The sequence below is a fragment of the Cyprinodon variegatus genome, unplaced genomic scaffold (assembly GCF_000732505.1).
Source record: "Cyprinodon variegatus isolate N-32 unplaced genomic scaffold, C_variegatus-1.0 Scaffold728, whole genome shotgun sequence".
NCBI lineage: Eukaryota > Metazoa > Chordata > Actinopteri > Cyprinodontiformes > Cyprinodontidae > Cyprinodon > Cyprinodon variegatus.
Genome location: NW_015151181.1, coordinates 10,246 through 24,175, shown reverse-complemented (window position 1 = coordinate 24,175; position 13,930 = coordinate 10,246). Strand labels below are relative to the sequence as shown.

The 13,930-nt window shown below is 37.0% G+C and overlaps 1 protein-coding gene across 1 annotated transcript in view; it reads right to left on the bottom strand.

The window, feature by feature from the left end:
• LOC107097844 (potassium voltage-gated channel subfamily KQT member 1-like) overlaps positions 1-9,424 on the bottom strand; it is a 106,012-nt gene extending 96,588 nt beyond the window's left edge. Inside the window, exons 1-5 of the mRNA XM_015395159.1 lie at positions 8,766-9,424; positions 8,467-8,542; positions 6,780-6,874; positions 4,442-4,482; positions 1,637-1,698 (exon numbers count right to left, since the gene is read on the bottom strand). Coding sequence (XP_015250645.1) covers positions 1,637-1,698; positions 4,442-4,482; positions 6,780-6,874; positions 8,467-8,499 — 231 coding nt within the window. The 5' untranslated portion in view covers positions 8,500-8,542; positions 8,766-9,424. The remainder of the gene's footprint in view (positions 1-1,636; positions 1,699-4,441; positions 4,483-6,779; positions 6,875-8,466; positions 8,543-8,765) is intronic.
• Between the last annotated feature and the right edge of the window lie 4,506 nt (positions 9,425-13,930).

Sequence of the window (13,930 nt, the reverse complement as noted above, 5' to 3'; positions counted from 1 at the left end):
GGACTTTGTGCAGGCCAGTCAAGCTCATCTACTCCATGCTGGGTGATGTTACTTGCTTCATTTCTATTAACCATTAAATTGCACTTATTGTTATTATGAAAATTAATTTGCTATGTAGAAACGCTGCAATATTGAAAAAACTCAAATTTTTCGATCAAAAGTTTTTATGCCTTAATGAGGTGGCTTTTTTTTATATATATATTTCACAAAACTGCAACACCTTTTGTGCATAACATGAGTCATGTGATCTGCAACTGGACCGTACTGCCTTGGACTGAGAAGCAGACTGGAAGAGTGGTTGGAGGATAATGGCGCCACATATTTGGATTAATGAGGAGAATATTTTTTACATTTAATTCACGATGATGAGGACTAGAGCCATGGCGGAGATAGGGATGTATCTAATCTGTTTTCATCCATCACTGCCATGTTGTTTTCAAGAGTTATCGCATGAACGAACATACAGTATATGATAGGTGGCTCTGAGCTGCCTGGCTGTGGGTTTCCTGGACAGAGCCGTCTATAGAGCTGCTTGATTTTGTATCTCTGCTTCTTTCTGTATGTCAGCTTCTGTCTCTTTGAACCCCAGTCGGCCTTTGCAGATGGCCGCTTACACAGAGCCTGGTTCCGCTGTTAAAATAGAGTTTTCATCTCCACTGTCGCTACATGCTTGGTGTGAGGAATTTCTGAAGAGTAAATGAGTCGATACAATCAACTGATTGTGCTTAGATAGAAAAATTTAAACCAATCTGACTGCATTATCTGGTTGAATTGTCACTGTAATGTGTCATAAAAAAATCATTGATTATATAAATTATATAAAGCCTTATGCCTGCTGTTTAGAAGGAAGAATAATGTATTCTAACTGCCTGTATAAGCCCTAAGGTGTATACTGCATTTCATATCAAGACACTAGGGTTGACTCACTGACACAACCCAAATTCCTGTTTTAATACCGGGCACATTAGATATATTGATTAGAGGACTTGCTTCAATCCAAATAGGATTGAATCCGTCTTCTTAGGTGGTTGAACTTGATTTGATCCAGGACATTTGTACACTTCATCACTGGGTTTATTTATTAAAAATGTGTACCTAATCTAACCTAATATTATCGAACCAATAACCACCTTCCAATACTGTATCTCAAGTAGTATTTTCAGTTTTAACACAGAGCAGGTATCATCTAACTTAAAGATAATTTCATAAAGTGTTAATATCGCAATCTAGCTTAAAGAGTACAGCCTTCCTGTAAAACAGCTGATTGTTTTGGTTATGCTTGAATAGATAGTTCACTTTTTAGCTTCATTTTTGCTCTGATAACTTTTTTTGCAGAAAGAAAAAAACAAACAAAAAAACATTACATTTCTACAGCAGCAACTTCTTGGCAGGGATTTCCATGAAACAGAAAAGAAGCACCGTTACCCAGTAAACAAAAACACATGACAGACAATGGTAAACATTGCATGTTCTGCACAAGTTGAGTCATGAAAATATTTCACAACACCTCCTCATCCGATGACACAGAAAAGATATCAGTAAAAACAGTTCTGCTGTTGTACCATATATGCTGTGTCCTCTGAACACATAAATTAATCTAATCAGTCCAAACACACAGATACTGTGTCATGCCTACCTTATCTTCTAATCTGATCATTCGTGCCCCAATAGTTGGATATTCCTTATCTTCTCCCTTGCCTTGTTATTGAGAACAAAGGAAAAGAAAAAACATTTAGAAAACACTTTTTAGTTTAACTGACATTACATGATGACAACTCACCGACATACTGTATCTTGGCAATTATCCAATAGAGACAAAATTCAGAGCAGAAGAATGTATTTGTCATTGAACATATAATTTATTTTTATGGACTTTAGAAGAACCTAAACTATAATCAGTATCACTCATTTCCAACACTGAATGACATGTAAAGGCATGCAAAATGAGGATATGTACAATACAGTAGTACATAACTTAAAAAAAAAACACTGGAGCTTTGTAGACTAAATCTAGAGAATAATTGATGAAATTACATAGGATGTAATGAACAGGTTGATAATGTTATTGATTTGAAAATTAGGAAATGTTAAAATCTCTAAAATAACATTCAATCAAATTGCTATAGTATGCTAGCTTTTTATGTAATTTCATCATTACTCTGACTGGAAAGACATGTTTAACTCTCATTACATTTGTGACTACTCCTCCCCCTAAATATGAAAGCAAATTGCCTTCTATCCCAGTCAGCACCCGAGTGCAAGCGCAGCGATGCGTACCGCTTAGAAGTTGCACATTCATTTTTCACTGTCATTTTGACAGTGAAAAGAAATTCTGTTTTAATCTATTTTGACCCATCACCTTTTCTTTCTTTTTTTCTTTTTTTTTTTTTTTTACAGATGCATAGTGAAAGCTCTAGAGATTTTGCTGAAAATTTGCCCTCCTCAAGTTAAAATGACAGTGGTGCACAGGCCTGAGAGGAGAGAAAAAGTCTCAAAGTCTGCAGCTACAACTGCACAGGTGTTTAGAGGCATGATGTCCTCTGAGGTAGATAGATAGTAAAATATTTGAATAACCTAATTTTTTTGGTTTTAACGGCACTAGTCGCACTTTTTTTGTTTTTACAGTTGGCTGACAGGAAAGGACCATAGGTCAGATTCAAATCTGGGTCAGCCCCATCGAAGACTAAGGCCTCCGTCCTTGGGTCATGCGCGCTAACCAATGCCGCACCGAAGCACACCCCAAAATTTGATTTATTCTGAACGGAGCATCTTACCTTATTTACAAAAAGAGGGCAATTTTTTCCCCATTAGAAAAAAGTATTATTTCCCTATTTATGCATTGAGTCTGTGATGGGCTTTAAAGTGTATTTCTGGCTGGTCTTTGTGGATTTTTTTTAAAATACTGCACATTTATTGTCATTACTTTTAATTAATATCTAGTTCCACAAAGATGATCGGATAATCCACATCAACCATATGATTTTTTTTTTTCTCTTCAGTGAAAATAAAGATCTGATAACTTCCTTCTGCACTGCATGGACCTGAATGCACATCCGCTTGTCCGTAATTGAATGTCCCAAGTTGGATTTAGAGGCTTTTGTCTTGCACAGATGGGTTCTCCTCACCGTTTTCATGTTCTGGAGTCTAAATCCATGCTCTGCCCCATTCCAGTCAAAGTTTTGATATCAGGGGAAACCTTCACCAAATGAGGTGATCACAAGTCGACAAGATGAAGGGTTTCCTAATCAAGAAAGGACCCTCTTTAAATGGAAATTCTGGCTGAAAATGCTAATAAATATGCTATATGCCACCAAGTAGTCAGAGTGTGAATTGCTATCTGTCCAAAAAAAAACAACAGGTGACTTTCAGTTTTTTTCAAATATATTTTTAAAAGCAGAAACAACAAATAAAACAGATAAAATATAGAAAATATTTGGTCCTTGTATCTGAGCAGCACTGCTTATTATACCGCATGTGGCATGTCTAGCAGCTGTATTAAAGCCATTTGTTTTGGTATGTAGTTTCCTGTAGCTTTTAAAGTAATGTTTTATCATTTCTAAAATATCCTCCCAGGCCCTCTGTGAATGACAACATTCTGTACTTTAATAGGAAAAAAAACAGTTCAGATTGTCAAATATGTAATTAGGGTGTTTCCTAAAACCCAAAACCAAAAAACTATTTTCCAATGCTTACTATGTTTTTAACGTAGGTTGGTTTACAGCTTCCATTTTTTTTTTAAACTTTACTTGATTTCTTGAGAAACTACCAGCCAGGAAGCAGCTATAGGATAGCCCAAAATATTGTGCTTTGGAGAATTTTTTTTAGAATTTTTAGAGTGTAAAAGTTTTTAGAGTGTAAGTGTGAGCTTTGGTCTAAGGAATAACTACTAGCCTCAGCTTCCAAGTAACTAGGATTTATACTAAATAAAGACACAAAGAAAGTTAGCTACCACAAATACAATACTAAATTCCCTTTATAACTGCTAAACTCTATTTTTAAACCCTCTTTATCACTTCAGCTTGACACATTTTATCGTTTTTACCCATTTCATGCCAGAAGGAACAGTTATTAATTGGCTTTGATTGTATTCAGTTCAGGTTTTCATCCTGCCAGTAATTTAGATGAAACTGACACTTCAGTAGGAGTTGATAGAACTGACAGAACCAGTTACACAGCAAGAAAGTTATTTAACAACTGAGTGCAAGTCATCTGACAGCAATTTACACAACAGTGCCAAAAAGTGGCAGCAAACAGTCCAACAAGCTTCACTGATGAGCAAAAAAGCCCACATCCACACAGGGATGTGTGCACAAACATCAGGGACCTCCATTTTTCTTGTATTTAGTCTGGTAGTGCATGTGCATGTGTGGGTCATAAACATAGAGGTAAAGTGGAGGGTGATGATTGTCTGTCAAATTTAGTTTGTTTCCTTGGTGTTTACCTGGTAAAAACATTCCTGGTTTCCCCAAGGTGCCATCCAGTCTGAGAGAGAGCAGATAAAAATGGAGGGGGTTGGGGGGAAGAGACACGTTTAAAGCAGTTAACATAGAGATCAACCTGGTTGCACAGCATGTTATAAAGATTGGTTAGCAAGGAAGAAAAACAACAACACACATATTAATCTATCAATAAAAAACTGAAGTCAGGTAGGAATATTCAACTAAATCTCTACAGGGAAGAGCTGAATAATTTTTTGTCTTATTGCTTATTTTGCTTCAATGAAGTTGCTTTATTTCTTTTTAACCTAATATTAGAGGTGGCTTTTTTCTGTAGGTTTTATATCATTTATCTTAGGTCTGGCATTTAATTTTCAATCACTGAAATAATGATAAAATATTTCAAAACTGCTCATACAAAATGCCAAAAAAAATACCTTTACCTTTACTTTATATTTTAAGCTGAAACCTTTTGAAATCCATTATAAAAATTTAGTGAGGTTTTGGTTTTACACAGATAATCAGTTTATGAGAGTATTCAAGCTGAACTAAGAAGACTCAAAACATATTCAGCAAGAGTTTAGATTCCTGTCCCCTCTTATATCTGATCTTTTTTCAATGTTATTACTTTATATTTTTTATGTATCATATATTTTAGTTTTCTAATTTTTGTAGAAAATGCACCTCTTTCCAAATCTACAGGCATTCCTAAACATCTGTCAGATGCCTCAAAGTTATTTCATCTTTAACTGCATTTCCGCCATATTACAAATGTAGAAAAATCAAACCTTATTTGTTCAGCCATGATAAGAGTTTCACAAATGATATTGACATAATAAGTGGCCCAAAAAACCCCTCCCATATTTTTTGGTGTAAACATTAAGTTCATGATGTCTAGGAATATTTATTAGCCACACAACACAAACTGTTCCCCTAATAATACTTGATAAGTTCTTTTTTTTATTTTTTTTTATAAATTTTTCAAATTAGGAAAGACAAGAATTTATCACATAAACATGCAGATGTGTGTTAATTAAGGTAAAAAAAAAATAGTTTAAATGCAGTAATGTACTATAGGAAAGATTTAATAACTACACTGCCTGACCAAAACAAAAGTCACCATCACAAATTAATTAATGCATTAACCCCCAAAATAAGAACAGATTAAAGGGTTTCATAAAAAAAAGCATTAAAATGGATGGACTGGGAATGCAGAGCTGTTGGCCAGCCTCATTCATTAGTCACACAGGTTAATTATCTCATTATCTCAAGAAATCAATAACTGTTTCCTTGTGACAATGCGATAATTATCTTGTTATCTCGAGAAAAAAATGAATAGTTTAACCATCATAACGAGATAGTTATGTCATTATCTCGAGAAGGCGAAGAAAAAGTCGATTACGACCGCTCTCGGTTTCCGTATTTTCAAAACAATGACACAGCGAATGGAATAACAGCTAAAGACAACAAAATATTAGTTTGTGGCCTCCTTTTTTTAGGTGGCAGCTTTTTATTTTTCCCAGGTGGTATATACATAAGCTAGATAAGCTCTGCAGGAGTTGAGCCCAGTCTCTTCATTGGTTCGGCAGCTTGTATGCGGCAGATAAATGTCAAAATGTGTGAATTCAGGACATTTGTTGTCTGTCGCGCCTGCTGCCAGCATGTTCTTGTGCTAAATAAGAATTAGCCCCTTATTCTTTCATTTCTGGTTGCTTAGTGGAACAGTGGGTAGCATTTCTGCCTTACAGCAAGAAGGTTCCTGGTTCAATTCCCGGCCTGGGGTATTCTTGCATGGAGTTTGCATGTTCTCCTTGTGCATGTGTGGGTTCTCTCCAGGTACTCCAGCTTCCTCCCACAGTCCAAAAACATGACTGTTAGGTTAATTGGCCTCTCCAAATTCTCCTTAGGTGTGAGTGTGTTTGTGAGTGGTTGTTTGTCCTGTCTGTCTCTGTGTTGCCCTACGATAGACTGGCGACCTGTCCAGGGTGGACCCCGCCTCTCCCCCATAGACAGCTGGAAATGGGCACCAGTACCCCAATGACCCCAGCTGGGATAAGTATGATGGAAAAATGGATGGATTGATGGACTCTTTCATTTCCAACTTTGACTTCCCCCTCTGGTGATTAGGAAAAATCAGCACAAAAGCTGCATGTTCTTAAAGTTGCATGGTTCAAAGCGTGGGAAAAAGTAGCGGCTCATAGTCTGGAAAATACGGTGTATATATGTTTTATGTGTTTTAATTGTTTACTTAGATTTAAGGTTGACCAAGTCAAAATAAAACGTATACTATGATTTTAAGATAGTAAGATAAGAAACAGGGGGAAACAAAGTCAAGGCTTTCACCTTCGCTGTAGCTCCTTGATGCGAACCATCATGTTTAGGTGACCCTGGGAATACTGCTCGATCACGTCTCGCACATCATAGGGTTTCCGGGCTTGCTGCGGATCCACACACATGAACACACAAACACACACACAAGAAAAACACACACACATGGTGGGACACAAAGCCATTGTCAATCACAATCTCTTGTTGCTTGGTCCCCCGAAAACATCCCCCAACCCCCTTGGGTGCAAAGAGTTCATTGTGAGCTCAATGTGTGTTTTGTGTGAGTATGCATGTGTGTGCATATAGTATGTGTGTGTAGGCTCTGAAAGGCACATGGTCATGTAGAGAGGAATCGTGTTCAGGTCCTTTCACAGCTTTGTGTAGTGTGACGTTGACACTGGGGCTATCGGAATGAACTCGGTGAACCCTGTAGGGTATCCCTGTCTGCACAGCTGAGATCACTTAGCCCATAATTGAAAAGATACAGAACACCTGAAAAAAGCATTAATATGGACATTATGACAGTGTATTTTACTATGAACCCAAAGCTAAAGTATCTTAGATCTAAATACATGTAGCAGCTTATATTTCTGCACAATTTCTTTTTTACAGATTTGAAAAATGAAATATATGCAGGTTTCATTTAAGCGGGGTAGGCACTGCTGTGACTGTGTTCATGAATCTGGTTTTTAAAGGTCCATTACTACTGTAAACACAGACAAACTAATATTTAATAAATAACACATTTCCAATATCACAGAAAGATTTTGCAAGAGTCTAAGTTACTGTAGCTAGTTCCCGTGAAATTTCTGCAGAAGCCGAAGTTACGTTTATGAGATCCCGTAACAGTTGTGTAAGAGTCAAAGTTACACTAACAAGATCCTACAGGTTTGTTAGACCCATGAAAGTTTTAGAAGGGCCTGGTTACTTTTTTAAATTATTTGTGTATTTTTCCTCAAATCTCTGTAAAGGATTTTAAGACAAAGATTTTTTTATTTTCCTACTCTTGCAGGATCTTCTGAGTTTTAAGTAAGGTCTAGAAAAAGTTTTGTGATCTCAGATGAAAGTCTTTTTTTTTGTAAAAGTGCTGACCATGTGGAAAATCTCCTCAGAAAAAAAAAAAGTGATGCTTACTTCCACAACAGGAAACACGATATTTTCACAAGGAAAAGTAAGTGAGCTTCCTGTAGTCTTTTATTATTATCTGAATGGATTCCTACTCCACTGATCCTAATAAGCACTAAAACTGATAACGACAGAACTTTAAATTGATGGAAATTTCTGTGTATTCAGGAGAGTTAGCCACTGGTTTACACTTGGTGATCACATATATCACAGCAGACATGAGGTTTTTAAATAGAATCATGTTTAATTTATTTGGATATTACAAGAGTTTTAGGACTTTCAAATAAATGGTGAGTCATTTTAATTAGGGCTAGATTTTTTTTCTTTTTACTTGATCCTCTGCTCTTGCAATCTAAACCAGATCTAACAAAATCTAACTTTGATTCCTGAAATGCTCACTTCGGGGCTCAGTGACGGGGCACAAACACACTTTTGCAGCGTTGTTGCAGGTGATAAATGTTTTCCTTACCCTTCTCCTCCTTTACAACCACATACATAACACATCTGCCCTTTTCATCTGACTTCCCTCTGAACCCTGTTTTTTTTTTCCTTTTCTCAGGATTTTTCTTTATATTACCTGAAATTTCCTCCTGGCAACGAAATACTGCATTCTACGCAGGACTTTCACAGCAGACCTCTGGGAATGGGATAACCTGGGATAAATAAAAAAGAAGAGACAGAATAGAGTTACAAACAAGAGATTGTTGCTCAGTATATGTTTAGTTCTCAGTTAAGACATAAATGTACACTTGAGTTCAATTAAAATATTTTGAGGATCATCAGGTATTGTATAAACTGTGCAACAGGGAAAGACTTGAGTCTAATGCAATGTAAAATAACACGAGAACAAAAATAGTATGTAAACACACATCGCACCTCCAACCACTGCATCCCACTCATTGAGCTTGACCTTTTGGTCACAGCTTTAAATCTGCAACCTTATGCGGAGTGAAAGAGAGGGAAAACAGATTCCATCTGCATTGCTAAGAGTCCAAAAAACATACGTCCCTCGGCTCAGAGCTGAACATCTGTGTCAACACAAAAAACAGCCCAATCCTGGGGATCCGTGGAACACTGAAATTAAAACCTGTGGATGTAAACAACACACATGCAGTTCTGCTTGCATGCCATGATCGCTTTCTTGCATGCAATTTGGTTTGCTTTTTTAAGAGATTGCTGTTTGGGCTTGTTTTGAAACATCTCAGTGAAACATCTGTCATAAGGACCATGCAGAACAGAAGGAAAAAAAGCTATAAAAAGGCTTGGAAGGAACCTGTAGCTGGCGATTGGTCAAATGGGTTTTTGAATTGTAAAATACATTGGTTATTACAAAAGATGCAGTTGGGAATTGGCAGGAGATCCTGTAATCAGATTATTTTACCTTAATATGCTCTTATGGATGACTAGCCTCTCAGAAACCATGAATATTCAATCTTCAAATCAAATAACTGATGACCAGTTAATATGCATTTAGTCATGAAAACAATGTTCTTCCATGTTGACATAGTTATTGAGGAAAGGAACGTTCAAAGCTAGCTGGTATTATACAAAACATCAAGAAATCCTGCTATTAGGGAGTTCTTAGATAGGTTTTAAAAATAAAATTATATTTATTTTAATGTTTAGACTATACCCTTTCTCTTTTTTGAGAGTTGATAGGCAGGAAATGGGTTGAAGGAGTGGAGAACGACAAGCAGACAAGGTTTAAAGGTCTCGGCTCGAGATTTGACCCCAGGACAGCTGCCACAGGGTTTAAAGCATTTTTAGTGTTATTATGGAAAACTATTGGAAATGGTATATTATATATATTCTTGCTAACAAGAAGTGGGAGCTTTTTGAAGCACTAAAATATCCCAGTCTTCACAAAGCAGTCCCCCCAGTTGCAGTCAGAGCAGGACATTTTCAGTACTCCACATACAGACTGGATGGGCTGTGGTTGTTGAATACTACTAAGTGAGCCAAATTAAAAATCAAACCAGATTTCAGAAAGGTTATCTAAAAAAAAGTAACTGAACAAAACTTATGCAACAAACTAAAGTAGAATTTAGTACTCCTGTTATATGCTCAAAGCACAGAAAGAAGGAGAGTTTGTTAGAACTGTGTTATTCACACATTCAGACTTAATAATATTACTTTAGCGATAGTTTCAAGGTGTTGCTTTATTGTATATCTCGTACCATGTCGTTTGGTTGTGCTGTTCTTTTTTCATCTCGTTACAGGTGATGAAGCAGACTGAAAATGTTTTGTCATTGTCTCCTTTCTATCTCCTCTTTCTTTCATCTTTTCTCTTTTTTTCTCTCTTTTTTCCTTTTTCTTCTTCTGTTTTTCTGCTCTACTTACATTGCATTATCCATATAAACTGTAAAACTCCCTGCATAATTATAATAAAGCAATTTATATGCATGAAACAAGTGGAGCAATATGGCAATTGCCATACTGCTACACTTGTGAAAGTAAAATCTGTTGGGCTCTTTTTGGCATCAAGACAATTATTCTTATTGCCACATTGCCAGACAGGACACTGTATAAAAAAAAAAAAAAAAAAGAAAAGAACTGTGTTATTCAGAGTGTTCTTTGTGTCCACTTTTTGCCTTTTCTGCAATACTTTAAAATTTGGCAGGGAAGGAGCCTCCCTAATGTACAGTGGGAGGCTATTTCATATACAAGGAGCAGCGATAGAGAAGGCTCTGGAAGCTTTTTAAAAGTTAGTGACAAATTTGTTTTCAGAGATTTTGAATATTATATAAACCAACTAAATCAGTGAATAAGAATGTTTAAAGCTTATTTTGGTTTTCCTTCTCTTGCAGGTGGAGTACCGTTCCACTCCATTCAAAGGCATCTCCAGCTATAAATGAATAACCTCATTCTTGTGTTAAAGCCTTTGCTTTGTGTAAATGGGTCGTGTGTGTTTCTGTGCTGTTGTGAACATCTCTCACGCAATGTGCCAGTCATAACAGACATACATTTAAACACATACACACTCGGTTGATGCATGGAAACACATGGCTTCCACCCTTCTCTCCAAATAAGGGTTTCTGTGGAGTCAACAAGTCGCTCTGAGGTCTTAATTAGGGCAAAGGGACAACAAAAAGACTTCAGAGACAATACGCTGACAGCAGACCATAAACATCAAAGAGCACCGGGCCACCCTTTTTTTTCCGGCCTCCACGCACGGCTTGTCCAGCCTATAGAGGAGTGAATGCACTCAGACAATAGCAAACATAAAGAGCATGAAGGCCTAATTTAGAAAAAGAAAACTAGTTATCCCCCCTCCTTACTTTGTCAACGGTGAAAGAGATGTATGTTGTTTTTTTTCCAGCTGTATGTACGACTTAGGCAATTCTGCATTATTGGGGAGGAGAGCAAATGTAGGAAACAAAAAACATGTGCGCTTCTGATGAACAACTCTGTCTTTGCTCCCTCCCATTTCCTGCATACAAAAATTATGCACACACATATGTTCAGAGGATAACTGTGATAAAACAAGAACGCAGAAAGGGCTTCCTCCACTGGCCTCCAATACACATTTGAGGCAAATAAAAATTAAACAATGCAGCTCCTGGATCTTTACGATTGTGTTGCCCTGCGAACAACCGCTGACTCTGCTTCTTAGTCATCGCCTTCGGCCTCTGTGTTTATTTGTTAGCTTTGCAGACGATTTGATCCGCAGACACAGGCTGGGGACTCCTCTTGAGCCTGCAAAGCTCAGATTTCCCCCCACAATGATTTCAATATACTTTCTATTGTTCTGCACTGTATGATTCACTCTTTTGCCCAGGCTAGTCGTCTGTGCCTTTAATATAGAGGATTAAACCAACTTTCTCAGCGCCTGTCCACAGACACTATTTTTCATTTGCTCAAATGTTAGTCATCTCCATGCTATTGCTACCAAAGCTCTAAATTAGCACTGACCCTTTCTCAAAAAAAGTGTGACAGATTTACCCCCATGGCTTCCCCTTGACCCCCCGTTTTAATAAGTTTTCTCCTTTTTCATTTTCAGATGGTCACTTTGGAGATCTCCAAGTTGTCAGTGGCAACTCTCCCTGTTCCCCCAACACCCCCAGGCCCTCCTTTTGGCAGGGGACTGTCAAATATCCTGTGCTTCCATGGTGCACAGCAATAACCTTAGAGACAGATGGGTAAAAACAAGCAGTCTCAGACATCAACGTATAATGCTCAGGGCCCAGCAAGACTGAGGACCCATGTGTGTCTGTTCGTGCATGTCTGTGAGACAGATAAGGCTGATAACTGGTGCTTTGGTCTGTCCAATCGATGGGCCTTTTCTCTGTTTTTCTTTAAGTTAGACTCCTTTCTATCATATCTCTGAGGGATAAGAAATGTTTGCTTTAAGTGAAAAAATGACAATGGTGAGGTAAGAGTTGTAACAGCACAAAGCTGAAAAATAAGCCTCAACAGAATCTAAAAACAGGAACTCAAATAACCAAGGAAGATGGAAATACAACCTTAAATGATGTTTTGAGTCGTCTTTGGAACTTTTCCACCCAGAATTCAGGACAAAGTAATAGGCACTTATTAAAACCATGCATTGCTATAAAACATTTGTATATTTATTTTTTTATTTTTTGCAATTTTGCATTTATTGGAATTTAGATAACTGACCAACAAGCAGTTAACAAAAAGTATACAATTTTGTTTATATGTCTGAAATAGCTACAGCTTAGTCAGATGTAAATATTTGTTTACATTCAAGTCAAGTCTCAATCCTTAACTAGTTTAGGTCTGGACTAGGCTACTTTTACACCTTGATACCTTAATAGAATAGAATAGAAAAAAATAGAATAGAATAGAATAGAATAGAATAGAATAGAAAATCCCTTCATTCTCCCACAATGGGGAAATTCTGGTGCTTACAGCAACACAAAGAAAATAGAAAAATATGGACCTTAGAAAAACGTATAAGAATAAAAATAATAGTGAAGAGCTAAAGGATAAAGAATAAAATGCTGCACTTCTAAGTTTTTAACAATTTAAAAACTGTGCACCTGGAGAATAAATAACCAATATACATCTATGGACATTTTTTAAGGTAATGGAGATGTGCAAAATGACAGCAGCATGCAATTTAACTGACTAGGGTAGAAACAGTGCAAAATCAGCCTAAATGTAACAACTTATTGAGGCTATTGTGAATAGTTTAGGCTGTAGTTTCTTACTAAAAACGAGTTTGGTAAAAGTCTTTGTCAGCCTCTAACGGGATTTCTTTCAGGATTACAGTACTTCAGTCCAAATCCCTATCAACCCTGACCCATCGACCTGTCCCTCCTGAAAAAAGTTTCCCCTCAGTGCTCAGTGTGATGCTGCCACTACCTTATTTTATTTTTAGGACAGTCTTCAAGGCTAGATTCATAAAGTATACCAATAGTTGTCACTGTAAGTTTTTAATCTCAGCTTCTCTAGCCAATGCTCTCCTTTCACTTTATGGCAAACTGAGTTTCTTGAATTTGTAGATCATTGTTTTACACTATAAGCTTCTCCCTTATCTCTCTGAGGCATTCCTCAGTCCTCTTAATGCTGTTTGTTCTCTGATTTTCTCTAATTAACCTCCCATACTGTCAGAGAACAGCAACATTTATACAGAGGTTGATCAGCCCAGGTTGACTCCCTTTACTGATAAAAGATTTATGACAGTGATTGGTTAAAGTGGAGTTTTGTTAAGTGGTTCAAGAGAACTTTGGGCTGAATAGAAGGAAAGTTGTTGGATTTTCTTTTCACTTGTTAATTATACAGCTGTTTGTGTTGGATAACCATGTAAAAATCCTCTGGCATCAGATATACAAGCATTATTCATATATAACCCAAGAAAAACATTCATACAGGTTGATTCTGCTCTGTAAAAAAGGCCTGGTCTGCCGTCTTTCATTCAATTTCACTTATTTACCTAAAACGGACACTAAGTTAAGAATACCAGAAGCAGTATGGGTGACAAAGCTTGATCAAAATACAGTTTCCTGTAAGGACTGAGGAAAAATACAGAACTTAAAGCCATGTTTGATGCATGTCACCATAAACATACAAAACAC